This window comes from Anarhichas minor, unplaced genomic scaffold (genome assembly GCF_050575085.1).
Source record: "Anarhichas minor isolate MPS153535 unplaced genomic scaffold, ASM5057508v1 ptg000030l, whole genome shotgun sequence".
In the NCBI taxonomy this organism is placed as follows: Eukaryota; Metazoa; Chordata; class Actinopteri; order Perciformes; family Anarhichadidae; genus Anarhichas; species Anarhichas minor.
This window is the reverse complement of record NW_027466476.1, coordinates 11,840,670-11,854,013: the sequence shown is the minus strand read 5'-3', so window position 1 is coordinate 11,854,013 and position 13,344 is coordinate 11,840,670. Positions and strand designations below refer to the sequence as shown.

General features: G+C 46.3%; 1 protein-coding gene across 1 annotated transcript in view; it reads left to right on the top strand.

The window, feature by feature from the left end:
• fras1 (Fraser extracellular matrix complex subunit 1) overlaps positions 1-10,442 on the top strand; it is a 173,068-nt gene extending 162,626 nt beyond the window's left edge. Inside the window, exons 57-75 of the mRNA XM_076105022.1 lie at positions 321-665; positions 805-965; positions 1,217-1,364; positions 1,454-1,659; positions 1,752-1,908; positions 2,862-3,062; positions 3,148-3,335; positions 3,988-4,263; positions 4,376-4,608; positions 4,693-4,853; positions 5,225-5,439; positions 6,027-6,177; positions 6,785-6,892; positions 7,052-7,211; positions 7,361-7,477; positions 7,584-7,750; positions 8,003-8,208; positions 8,824-8,970; positions 9,858-10,442. Coding sequence (XP_075961137.1) covers positions 321-665; positions 805-965; positions 1,217-1,364; positions 1,454-1,659; positions 1,752-1,908; positions 2,862-3,062; positions 3,148-3,335; positions 3,988-4,263; positions 4,376-4,608; positions 4,693-4,853; positions 5,225-5,439; positions 6,027-6,177; positions 6,785-6,892; positions 7,052-7,211; positions 7,361-7,477; positions 7,584-7,750; positions 8,003-8,208; positions 8,824-8,970; positions 9,858-10,442 — 3,932 coding nt within the window. The remainder of the gene's footprint in view (positions 1-320; positions 666-804; positions 966-1,216; positions 1,365-1,453; positions 1,660-1,751; positions 1,909-2,861; positions 3,063-3,147; positions 3,336-3,987; positions 4,264-4,375; positions 4,609-4,692; positions 4,854-5,224; positions 5,440-6,026; positions 6,178-6,784; positions 6,893-7,051; positions 7,212-7,360; positions 7,478-7,583; positions 7,751-8,002; positions 8,209-8,823; positions 8,971-9,857) is intronic.
• The last annotated feature ends 2,902 nt before the right edge of the window (positions 10,443-13,344 follow it).

Genomic DNA, 13,344 nt, shown 5'->3' with positions numbered 1-13,344 from the left:
GCGAACTGGTCCGTGCAAGTTGCACATTTTAGAGGAAATAGATATGGAAGCCAACACATGACCAACACATGAACCTCTCTCTCTCTCTCTCTCTCTCTCTCTCTCTCTCTCTCTCTCTCTCTCTCTCTCCTCCCTCTCCCTCTCCCTCTCTCTCTCTCTCCTCTCTCTCTCTCTCTCTCTCTCCTCCCTCTCCCTCTCTCTCTCTCTCTCCTCCCTCTCTCTCCCTCTCACCCTCTCTCTCCCTCTCACCCTCCCTCTCCCTCTCCCTCTCCCTCTCTCTCTCTCTCCTCCCTCTCTCTCCCTCCTCGCCTCCCCCTCAGGCGACACCTCCAGCACCGTCTCTGCTCTCTGCTACACCGTGGCCAAGTCGGCTCAGGGCAGCAGCCTCCACGCTCTGGAGTCCGGCTCCGACTACAAGAGCCGCGGGATGTCCGGCGACAACCGCGTGGTCCTCGGCCCCGGCGTCAGCATGACCACCTGCGACGTCAAGCTCATCGACGACAGCGAGTACGAGCTGTCCGAGGAGTTCGAGCTGGTGCTGTCGGACGCCTCGGACAACGCCCGCGTGGGGGACGTGACCTCGGCCAAGGTGGTCATCGACGGGCCCAACGACGCGTCCACCGTCACTCTGGGGAACGCCACCTTCACCTTCAGTGAAGATGCCGGTACGACACGCTTCTCTCAGCACTAGAGAAAGTCTTTGAAGTTACACTTTTTATTTAGATGTCATTGCGTAGCTTTATTTATAAGAAACATGTGAAAATGTAATGATCTCATTCATTCTTATCGTTATTCTCACAACAGGAACAATAGAAATACCGGTGCTGCGTCAGGGCAGTGACCTGTCCTCCGTGACCTCTGTGTGGTGCGCCACCCGGCCCTCGGACCCCCCCTCCGCCAACCCCGGGGTCGACTACATCCCCAGCTCCAAGAAGGTGGAGTTCAAACCTGGAAGAACCCAGGAGGTGAGGACAGAGACCTCTCACTCGCAGGAGGACGTCTAAGAGAGGCTGAATGGAAATAAAGAAGCCTCCTCGTTAGTTACAAGATGAATATCTTTACAAAGATAAATGTTTATCATCAGAGGACGTGTGAGAGGCCGACAGGCTGTTCAGCCTAATGACATATCTTATCATGTGTACAATGCCGTATTGGGGCCATTCAGGTAAAACAATATAATAATTATGGTGCCTCGCTAACACCTTCTTCTCTACAGACCTGCAGTCTGACCATCATGGACGACGTCCAGAACCCGTCCATCGAAGGATCCGAGTCCTTTGTGGTGTTCCTCAGTTCTCCTCAGGGTGCCGTCCTCCAGGAGCCCTACGAAGCCAACGTGGTCATCACCGACACCTTCCAGGACAGTACGTGGCACACGAGAACATCGCATGTCTCGCTTTTCATTTGAGGCTCCTCACGTACCTCACATCACAGCCATCTTCCCTTCTCTCAGTTCCCAGCATGCAGTTTGAGAAGAGCGCCTACGCTGTGAAGGAGAGAGACGGCGTCCTGCACATCCCCGTCATCCGGACGGGCGACCTGTCCTTCAAGTCGTCGGCGCGTTGTTTCACTCGCACCATGTCGGCCATGGTGATGGACGACTTCGAGGAGAGGAGGAATGCTGACGAGTCGCGCGTCACTTTCCTCAAAGGAGAGAAGGTAGAATTTAGTCCAACGTGTTCCTCTGAAGTAGATTAAGTCTGTTTGTATGTTGGTTTTTTTAAATGTTTGTTTGTGTGTTTGTTTTCCAGGTGAAAAACTGCACCGTTGTCGTCATTGATGACTCTGTTTTTGAGCCCGAAGAGGAGTTCCAGGTGCATCTTGGGACGCCGCTGGGTGACCACTGGAGTGGTGCCATGGTGGGCGCCAGCGACATCGTCACCGTCACCATCACCAACGATGAAGATGGTAAGAAGTCACAACCAGCAGATAGTTTACTGGTTTCATCTCACTCACTGCTGAACTACTGCGGCTCCGCGGTTTCATTTTGTCTTCTTGAAAGTTATAAATCATCATCTCAGTCTATTTCATTAAGAAGTTAGAATATATTGGTTTTTAGTGTTCTGTTTGGATCAATACATCTTTCTGCAAATGTATCAGGCAGATTGTTAAAATACAGATATTAGGTTGTTACTATAAAAGATGAAGGCTCCTCCCAGACCACATTTATTTAAAAACTCTATAAAGTCACCTTTGATATTTTAGTTTGTATTGTAATTTGTCATTACAACAAGATAAAACAAATTCAGTCTAATCCATCAACCTTATTGATATTAACACAAAAACAGGATAAAATACTGAAAACAACTCTCAGCGTCGCACAATACAGTTCAACACCTCTTTAAAACACTTCAACCTTCATTAAGGAAGGATTTATTACAGATGGGTTCTGCATCAGTTTTATCTAGACGGTACCTAATAAACATGCAACTCTCTGTGCGTTACAATACCCATAATACCATTCAGTATGCTGGATAAGTATTTGGTATGTCCCAATACGTAGTATGTCAAATGAAGTATGCCAAGAAATACCAGGATGTCCGACTACATCCGGTCGAATTTTGCAGTATGCAAGCCAGCATGCTTCTCTGGCTATTCTGACCCACAATCCTTTGCACAGCGGATATATGAGCAAGAGGGTCAAAGTTCAAGGTGCCACGTTATGAGGAAGTCACAATTGAATTAATGCTGCATGTAACTCTGTAAGAGAACACGTAATAAAAACAAAGAGTAAAAGTATGCAAACTGGAGCGCAGCTTGTCGTCATGTACAGTATGACCACCAGAGGGCAGCACTCTGACCTCCTCCTCTTCCTCCTCCTCTTCCTCCTCCTCCTCCTCCTCCTCCTCCTCTTCCTCCAGCCCCCACCATTGAGTTTGAGCAGGCGTCCTACCAGGTCAGAGAGCCTCCCGGTCCCGACGGCATCGAGGTGCTCAACATCAAGGTGATCCGTGGGGGGGATCTGGACCGGACCTCCAAGATCCGCTGCAGCACCCGCGACGGGTCGGCCCAGTCCGGAATCGACTACAATCCCAAGAGCCGAGTGCTCAAATTCCCCCCAGGTCAGTGCGGAAGGTTTTGCCTTAAAAAGAGATTTTCTTTTGTGAGTGTTTCTGTAAAGCTCAGGTCCAAACTTCTTCTCTGCAGGGATGGACCACATCCTGTTCAAAGTGGAGGTCCTGTCCAATGAGGACAGGGAGTGGCACGAGTCCTTCTCATTGGTCCTCGGCCCCGACGACCCCGTGGAGGCCGTGCTCGGGGAGATCACGACGGCAACGGTGACCATTCTGGACCAGGAGGCTTCGGGCAGCCTCATCCTCCCCGCCACGCCTATTGTGAGCAGATGTTCTGATTTGAATCAGCGGGTTTCAGAAGAGATTCACTCATTCATATATGACACAAACACATAACGTGAAGATGTAGCTCTTTGAAGGACATTAGTGACTTCAGTTTATTTAGCGTTGTACCTTTTCATCGAACAAGATCACAAAGTGCTTCATGAGATTGAAAATTATTGAAAATATGACCAACAAGGGACAGCCAGTAAGTCCTGTTTAGAAGACCATCATCCATCTTATTGTTCTGCGACTGAACATTAGACAGCCAGGAGCATGCTGGGTAGTGGAGTAGCCTCAGGTCCTAGCTGGGTTAGCTTAGCTTCCATCTAGACTCTCCACCCCTCTCCTCTCTGGGGCGGTTTGGTCTGGCTGGTTGGTCGGCTGAGCAGCGGTGATCGTCTCAAAGTCTGCTGCTCTTCATCCACACGCTTCCTTCTCAGATGTTGATGAATGACACATTCAGTAACTCCAAAACAGCAGCAGGAAACCAGAACCACTTACGACGAGTACAGAGGTGTTCACATGACGTATCATGTGGTCGGGGATTTTAACCCCAAACGGCTTTTTAGGACCTCAGCGGGGTCCTCCATTTGTCGAGATAAAAAAAGTCAAATTCCAAGAAATAAAAGAGTCCCTCCTTCCTCCTCAGGTGGTCTCCCTCGCTGACTACGACCACGTCCAGGAGGTGACCAAGGAAGGCAGCAAGAAGACGCCGTCGCCGGGTTACCCTCTGGTGTGCGTGACCCCCTGTGACCCCCACTACCCAAAGTACCCCGTGATGAAGGAGCGCTGCGACGAGGCCGGCATCAACCAGACCCAGGTCCACTTCTCCTGGGAGGTGGCGGCACCCACCGACACCAGCGGCGCCCGGTCCCCCTTCGAGACGGTCACCGACACCACCCCGTACACCGGCGTCAACCACATGGTGAGTTGGGATCTCTCTGGAAAAAAAGGACTAATTCAGCTTCTCTCTCTCTTTCAGTCCCTCATGTCTCCTCTGCTCTCTCTCTCTCTCTCTCTCTCTCTCTCTCTCTCAGGTCCTGGACAGCATCTATTTCAGCCGCCGCTTCCACGTCCGCTGCGTCGCTCAGGCCAGAGATAAGTCGGGTCACCTCGGGACGCCGCTGAGGAGCAACATCGCCACCATCGGCACAGAGGGCTCCATCTGCCACACGCCCGTCACCACCGGAACCGCCAGGGGCTTCCAGGCTCAGTCCTTCATCGCCACGCTGAAATACCTGGACGTCAAGCACAAGGAGCACCCCAACCGGTGAGGAGCATTTTAAATCGGAGAAAACGTCTCGACCTAAACTTTAGATTGTGTTTGTTAATATCTCTCTGTGTCGGTGTTTAGTATCCACATCTCGGTGCAGATCCCCCATCAGGACGGCATGCTCCCCCTGGTGTCCACCATGCCGCTGCACAACCTGCACTTCCTGCTGTCAGAGTCCATCTACAGGCAGCAGCACGTCTGCTCCAACCTGGTTACCCTCACGGAGCTGCGGGGTCTCTCCGGTCAGTCGCGCAAAAAACACACACCATCACACATACCAGGAATCCTAAACAAAGATGAAACAGGAGATGAATAGAATCTTATCTTTTGTTGAAGCCACAGACAACTTAGATGATAATACATGCAAGGTGTCCAAATATATGAAAATAATGAACAAATCAGATGTAAAGAAAGTGTTTTTGTTCTACATATATTGACACCAGGCTGTGTTCCAATCCTAATCCTGTTTCCACTTTCTACTCATGCTCAGCTCTGTTTTATGGGTATTCGACATCGAGCAGATTGTTGCATTATAATAAACTTTGATTAGATGTTTGTTTAAAAGTAAAAAGCTTATTCTCTGTCTCAGCTAATACGAACTTTCTTCCCACAGAGGCGGGTTTCCTGGACGACGTGTCGTACGACAGCATCTCTCTGGGGCCGGGGTACGACCGGCCCTACCAGTTCAACCCCAACGTCCGGGAGGCCAAGAGCATCCAGCTCTACAAGCACCTCAACCTCAAGAGCTGCATCTGGACCTTTGACGCCTACTACGACATGACGGAGCTCATCGACGTCTGCGGCGGCTCCGTCACCGCCGATTTCCAGGTACGGAAGAGCAGTCGGGGGGCCGGTCGCTTTATAGCAGACACCTCGACTGCATTCTCTCTAGTGTCCACCAGGGGGCGACTCCTCTGGTTGTATAGAAGTCTATGAGAAAATGACTCTACTTCTCTCTTGATTTATTACCTCAGTAAACATTGTAAACATGAGTTTATGGTCTCAATCTCTAGTTTCAAGTCTTCTTCAATACAGCATGATGTTCATTTAGTACATTATGGTCCATTTAGAGTCAAACAGACCATAAAGCAGGGGATGCTTTAGAGCGGGGCTACTGTGATTGACAGGTCTCTACCACGGCTTCTGTCCGTATTTTCGTCTTACAACCTTAACGTCGCCATCTTTGTTTTGGGCCGTGGCCAGCGTGTTAATTGTAACATTTTGGTTCCCTAAAAATGACTTATTCAGCCTTTGATTGTACTTAGCTCCACCCCCTCATGTCACTTCTGGTTGCAAAAAACAAGATGGCGACGACCAAAAACTCAACTCAAGGCCCTCACTTGTTCTGGGGCTTTGGACCATATTCTGTATGAAGTCAGCTATAAAAACATTACATCGTGCTGTTGCTCCTCCAGGTCCGGGACTCGGCTCAGTCCTTCCTGACGGTGCAGGTTCCTCTCTACGTGTCCTACATCTACGTGACGGCGCCGCGGGGCTGGGCCTCTCTGGAGCATCACACCGAGATGGAGTTCTCCTTCTTCTACGACACCGTGCTGTGGAGGACGGGTCAGAACCAAACACCGCTTATCTCTTTATGAGCAGATCGTGATGCAAAGTCACTGCAAGTCTCTGTTTGTGCATTTCTTCTGGATCCACGAGCATCTATTTCAGTTTAAACAGATCTGTGTGTGACAGAACTACATCTCTAGAGTCTCAAGCAAGTGATTCTGAGAATATTTAGTGCTTTTAAAACTATTAAAAAACAGCAAATCTTACTTTAATTACAGAGGAAACAACTCTTAAATAAATGTATATACTAAACATTTATCAAAATATGTATTTGTGTATGTTGTGATTGGGTCCCACGTAGTAATGTGGGACCCTAAGATACAAAAATATACACTTTTATACTTTCATTCGTTATTAAGGGGAGGATCGAGTGAATAGGGTAAAAAAAGTAACTAACAGATATCACCATGAAAAGTTTTCTGAAATATTATGTTTAAATATGCAAATGAGGTATTATGTAATGATAGCTTTTGGTGAATTTAGGATAAATCTACAGACAGAAATACACAAAGTAGTGAAATAAGAACCAGTAATGTAGAGGAGCATTTGGTTTACAAACACCTGACTCGTTATGTGATCTGACCTCTGACCTCTCTGCCTGCAGGTATCCAGACTGACAGCGTCCTCTCAGCCCGACTGCAGATCATCAGGATCTACATCCGAGAAGACGGACGACTGGTGATCGAGTTCAAAACCCACGCCAAGTTCAGAGGTGCGTTCACGACGTCCGCCGACACGTTTCAGACGTTAGAGTCCGAAAAAAGACTTGTTTTGACTAGTAATTAGACAAAAACACTTCACGGTAAGATTTAGCGTTCTACTTCAGAGCATAAAATGAAACCTCACTTCTCCGTCTAATGTTGTCCTCCAGGTCAGTTTGTCCTTGAACACCACACTCTGCCGGGTCACAAGTCCCTCCTGATGGCTCCGGACCACCTGGGGGGCGTGGAGTTCGACATCCAGCTGCTGTGGAGCGCTCAGACCTTCGACTCTCCGTACCAGCTGTGGAGGGCCACCAGCTCCTACAGCAGGTCGGAGGAAGCTCACATTTTACAGTTCGGCTGCAAAGTAGCTTTAAGATTTTGAAAAATCAGATTGGCACCAACTATAAGCGGTACATGTTTTAAGTAGTTGAACCTCGTCAAAGCTATAATCCTTTTGTGTTTGCGTCTCGTAACAGGAAGGACTACTCTGGAGAGTACACCGTGTTCTTGGTCCCCTGCACCGTCCAGCCCACTCAGCCCTGGATCGACCCCGGAGACAAACCTCTGTCCTGCACGGCTCACGCTCCAGAGAAGTACGCTCCCTCGCGTATTCAAATAGAGCCTGGTGGTGCATTGTGGGTAAACAGGACAGCTAACGGAACAGCACTTAAAACTGTCTTTGTTTTGTTGTCCGACAAGGTTTCTGGTGCCGATCGCCTTCCAGCAGACCAACCGGCCCGTCCCCGTGGTTTACTCCCTCAACACGGAGTTCCAGCTGTGCAACAACGAGAAGGTGTTCATGATGGACCCCGCCACCGCCGACGTCGCCATGGCTGAGATGGACTACAAGGGAGCGTTCTCCATGGGTACGTGGAGAGAAACACAAAGAACCTCCTTTACTGAGAATAAGGACATTTTCCTCCTCACAGTTCTCTCACTTATTTTAGTTTTTCACATCTTTCCAATCATACACAGACAAATGATATTCATCGAGTGGCATTTATGTCCTGCTATGAGTTCTTAAGAAGTTCTGCACCAAGATAATGATTTAATTTGATATTTTATGCACATTGTCCACTAATAAATATATAAACGTGTCCCTCTGCCGCCCCCTGCAGGTCAGACTATGTACGGCAGGGTGCTGTGGAACCCCGATCAGAACCTGAACGCAGCCTACAAGCTGCAGCTGGAGAAGGTGTACCTCTGCACCGGCAGGGACGGACACGTCCCCTTCTTTGACCCCACGGGGACGCTGTACAACGAGGGGCCGCAGTACGGCTGCATTCAGCCCAACAAGCACCTCAAGCACCGCTTCCTGCTGCTGGTACGGACACCAACGCTGACTTTAGTGTGGCGTGTTCAAAGAGCGTTATGTCTGATAGATCATCAGTACCTGTTAATATTATTATAACATGTTTATTGTTAGAAACCGTTAAATTAATTTACACTTTTTATGAGTCAAAGTAAAAAGAGAACTTTCTAGTTTTTCTTTTGATTTCTTTGCTTCAGACGTCCTAAAATATCCTTAATGTTCCTGTAATGGTATATCTGTACACAGCAGGCTGACACACCCCTACACACACACACACACACACACACACACACCGTTGACCTCTTTTGTTTGTATTTCCTGCCTCACCAGTCTGACCACTCCCACTTCTCACTGGGATGGCCCCACATGCTACTGAACGTATTCACAGCCTGTGTGTTATGTAAACTACTGACTCTCTTCACCATGTAAATGATCTCTCTGGTGTCTTTTTATTGTTCACAAACCGTCATCGTGTGAAGCAGAAATACGGCTTTAATGCATACACATTCAACCAGTTACTGGTTGAATCTATTTGTAGTATTTGTAACTTCCATCAGATGGGAATCTCACTTTTATAAAGAAAACCATGAAAACACAAGTTTATTTTTGATCATCTTCTCTCTGCAGGATCGTAAACAGCCGGACGTTTGTGACAACTTTTTCCACGATGTTCCCTTCGAGGCTCACTTCGCCTCGGACGTCCCAGAGCTGCAGACCGTGGCAGCCATGCCGGGCGTCGACGGCTTCACCATGAAAGTCGACGCCCTCTACAAGGTGTGTGTGTGTGTGTGTGTGTGTGTGTGTGTGTGTGTGTGTGTGTGTGTGTGTGTGTGTGTGTGTGTGTGTGTGTGTGTGTGTGTGTGGAGCCTCCTGCGCTACAGCTGTGTCCCGCGTTACTGTGTTGAAGTCGAGATATTCGGTCTCTGTGATTTAATGGACGTAGATTTAAACCAGGCGGCAACTTCCTGCTCTGAAAAATAAAGACGATGCTTCATGTGTTAAAGCTGCATTCTCTCTAGTGTCCACCAGGGGGCGACTCCTCTGGTTGTATAGAAGTCTATGAGAAAATGACTCTACTTCTCTCTTGATTTATTACCTCAGTAAACATTGTAAACATGAGTTTATGGTCTCAATCTCTAGTTTCAAGTCTTCTTCAATACAGCATGATGTTCATTTTGTACATTATGGTCCATTTAGAGTCAAACAGACCATAAAGCAGGGGATGCTTTAGGGCGGGGCTACTGTGATTGACAGGTCTCTACCAGAGACGTATACGGCGTCTCTACGTCACTCCTCCTCAGTCCAGATATGGTCACTTCTGTTCATCGGTTGCAAAAAAGCCGAGATGGAGACTGTCAAATCGCCAAAAATGTATTTATTTTCATCACTTAACTCCACAAGCTGAGGTGAATTTCCACCAATCACAGACATCGCTGTTGCAGTTGAAATGTTACTTTTTCTAAAGTGGAAGTCAGACCAGAGGAAAATAAATGTAATTGAAAAAGTTTAAAGTATCTATAAACTAGTTTCGGCCACATTACGTCAGTCTATCTATTCAGGACATGATTATCTCTTTGGAGAAGCTAACGAACGCTAACAATGAAGCTCCTTCACCTGCTAACGCCTTCCTTCCTTCCTTCTCCCTCTCTGTTGATTGACAGGTGGAGGCGGGGCACCAGTGGTACCTGCAGGTGATTTACGTCATCAGTCCGGAGTCTCGCTCCGGCCCCAGGATCCAGCGCTCGGTGACCCACCGGCTGAGCCGCCCGCGACGCGACCTGGTGGATCGCAGCGGGCGCCTGACGCTGGACGAGTCTCTGATCTACGACAACGAGGGCGACCAGGTGAAGAACGGCACCAACATGAAGTCGCTGCGCCTGGAGGCCGGGCCCTCCGCCTCCTTCAACGCCCACGTGGACGGCTCGGTGGGCGGGGGCGTGGCCGCCGTCACCCTGCTGGTGCTGGTGCTGCTGGCCGCCTGCCTGCTGCTCCGCCGCTGCCGCCGGGCGGCCAAGAAGAAGAAGAGCAAGAAGGCGGAGAAGGTGTACGAGGAGTACCCGCTCAACACCAAGGTGGAGGTGTGCCTGGACAAGTGCGTGGAGAAGAACTTCAGCACCAAACACTGCACCGTGAGGAACGTCAACGTGCTGAACCGCAACCAGGACGCCAACGGCAAGGCCAAGATCAAACAGGTCAACCTGGAGGTGAAACTCCACAACAACCTCAGCGACGGCACCGAGGTCTGAGACACTGACGAGGAAGTGAAAGAGGAAAAGGTATTTTCTAAAAGAAAGTTTGTACTTAAGGAACGAGATGTTTTGTTCATGTATTTTTATACCACTTTGAAAAAGGGAAGAGCGTGACGGCTGCGCGGCGTTTTGGGCTACCTCAGGAATCAACAAACCACTCAGCTCCATCGTGTATCTCACCGTTCTACTTGACATGTACATCCTTTTATCGCTTTCTGTTGGCACCGTGACGGGGACTGGTAGCTCAGACACTGGTGATTGTTTGTTGGACAAAAAGAAAAACACTTCTCTGCTGTACGGAGTCGTTTCACTGCTACTTAACGTCACTGCTGTGGAGTTGTAGCCAGTTTAGAAGTCACTCATCGTGCTTCTAGCTCGGCTGCTTCTGACCGTGTGAGAGAGTCGAGCACAGACGGTGTGCTGCTGGCTGCTGAGTGTGTGAACAACAACACAAATGAATGATACCTATACAAGTGCAATTATGCCATAACTTGTGTTAAATCCTTCCCCTCATGAGCAGGAAGCATTAAAAAAACTATTTCAAGCCTTACTTAGAGACATCTGTACTGTCACGTTGAACCAACAGATTCTTGTTTCAACGCTAATTACTTTATTTTTTATTTTGTCCGTACTGTTCTCTGATAGCTGCCATTATTAAGTGCCATGCAGTATTTCTCCTCACAAACGAATCATCCAAAGTGTTTTAATTTCTTCTCCAAGAGCGATGAAAGAAAGTGGACATGTTCCATGTGATTGTAATGAATCAGACGCCGGATAACAACCCCGTCCCCGTCCCCGTCCACATGACTGAATGCTTTAGCCTTACTACTGTTCTAATGAGAATATTGACTTTTTAAAATGATGTGTTTTATAATAATATGTGTGTTTACCTGCCTTCGTTCCGCCCAAAGACACAAAACCCCGCCCCTTTATTTTCCTCTCATTTTTGTATTGTGACATCACCCTCTTATGTCCTACGTTACGCTCAGCTACTGATGTTCAGAGTCACATTCATGCTTTGAAGTGTGCGACACTGAGAGACGTCGACTCGTCTTTCTCTTCGTTCGTGTCTCTGATCCTCTCGTCTTCTTTCTACTGTGTGCCTATCAAAACAACACGGGGACAGGAGACGTTATGGGGAATAACCATATATTCTTTTGGTGCTATCATTGTGTGGAAAATAACTACGATGCTATCAAACATGATGCCTGTATTTGGTGCCTTTTTTTAGTAATAAAAAAATAAATTGAAAACCCCACGATTGTTTGTATTTAATGTTTATTTGTGATTTTTGATTCTTTTCACTTCATTTTGGGGGAAAAGAACAAATAAAAACTGTGAAGATGAAAATAGACAAATTAGTTGTTTTAATTGTTTTTTTACTGCAGGATTTGGTACAAATATTTGAACATTTTGTGTCATTTCATGTTCTGTAAATCTCAAATGTGAGTATTTTAGGCATTTGCTGCTACTCATAAAATGTAATCATGAAGTTTAAGGACAGATAAATCGTTATAGTTTTTACTAAAACTGACAAAATTTGCACTAGATTTTGGACTAGAAAGGCCAATAAGTATTATAAACTTTACAAACACTAGAATAGTTGAATAGTAGTAAACGCTAAATTCATAAACAAGTGAAAAGTAAAATATGAAAAAAATGAACCATACCTTTAAAACCAACGATTTAAAACTGACGGTTGATTTAAACATCCATATCATATTTCATATAAAGACTGATGTATAATATCATTATTAAACTGACATTTTAAATGTAGACATCTAAAATGTCCGAGCGGTCCCTGAGGGCGACGCGTGCGTGTTTGCTCTGGGCGTGGCCATGTGACTCCTCAGGTATATATTCGGCTTCCACAGGTGTGGCGGAACACTTTTCCGGTTCAAGCTGATATCCAGGTGAGGTTTTCTTTCATTCCTCTGACTCTCGCTGTCTTCTTGACTTCCTCTGAGTTTATGTTGTTTCGTATTGTTGGTTTAAAAACAGATAGTTGAAGGTTTGGACGCACGTCATTACTTTACTCATTAACTCATTATTACCTGAGCAAAAACTGAACGTTTTCACACAGTGGATCTGTTTTATTTACCTACAACTTGACGATAAGTTTATAGTATTAAGTCATATGTTTTGTTTCCTGCATTTTTTTTAATTTTTTTTTTTTTTAATATATTGTTTCTGTTACATTTCGACACGGATGTGATTTCAGAGCAGCTGACTTCACTAATGAGGCCTAATTGAGGCTGAAAATTTTATGTTTTTTAAATATAAATGTGTCGACATGAGGATGTTCAATCCTGTGGTTTTGACTGAGGCTAAAACTTTAAATATAAAAACTTTAAAATATAATCCAGTTACAGGCAGACAAAATAGGGTTTTAAAGTCACAATTAATGTAACTTACTACACGACAGAGGAAGATTAGAGCCTTTTGTTAGAGGTAACTGAACTCTGACATTTATTTCAATGAGTCATAAATAAACATTTATTTCCTGCTTTAGTATTTTTATTGTTGTAAAGATGTCAGTTGTGATATGGCTGCCTCGATATCTAAAAATAAAAAGCCCAAAGTTATGGTACGTAATTGCTGTGAACTGGGAGAATTTTGGGGCAATTAAACATCAAACATTTTGGCTTCATTCTCAAGGTTTAAAGTTTTTCTCTAAAGATGAATTAAATAATAATAATAATAGTCATGTTAACAGAAGTCAAATCATCATTTTATCCTAACAGTTGTTGCTATTGAGTTTCACTGGAATACAAAAAACAAGAGAACTGTAAACTCACTGACTCAACTAAACATTCTCTAACTCATTAAATCAGAATAAAAGGAATTTAACTCATGTACTGAAATAGACATAACAGCTAGAGACGAGGACAACAAAGCT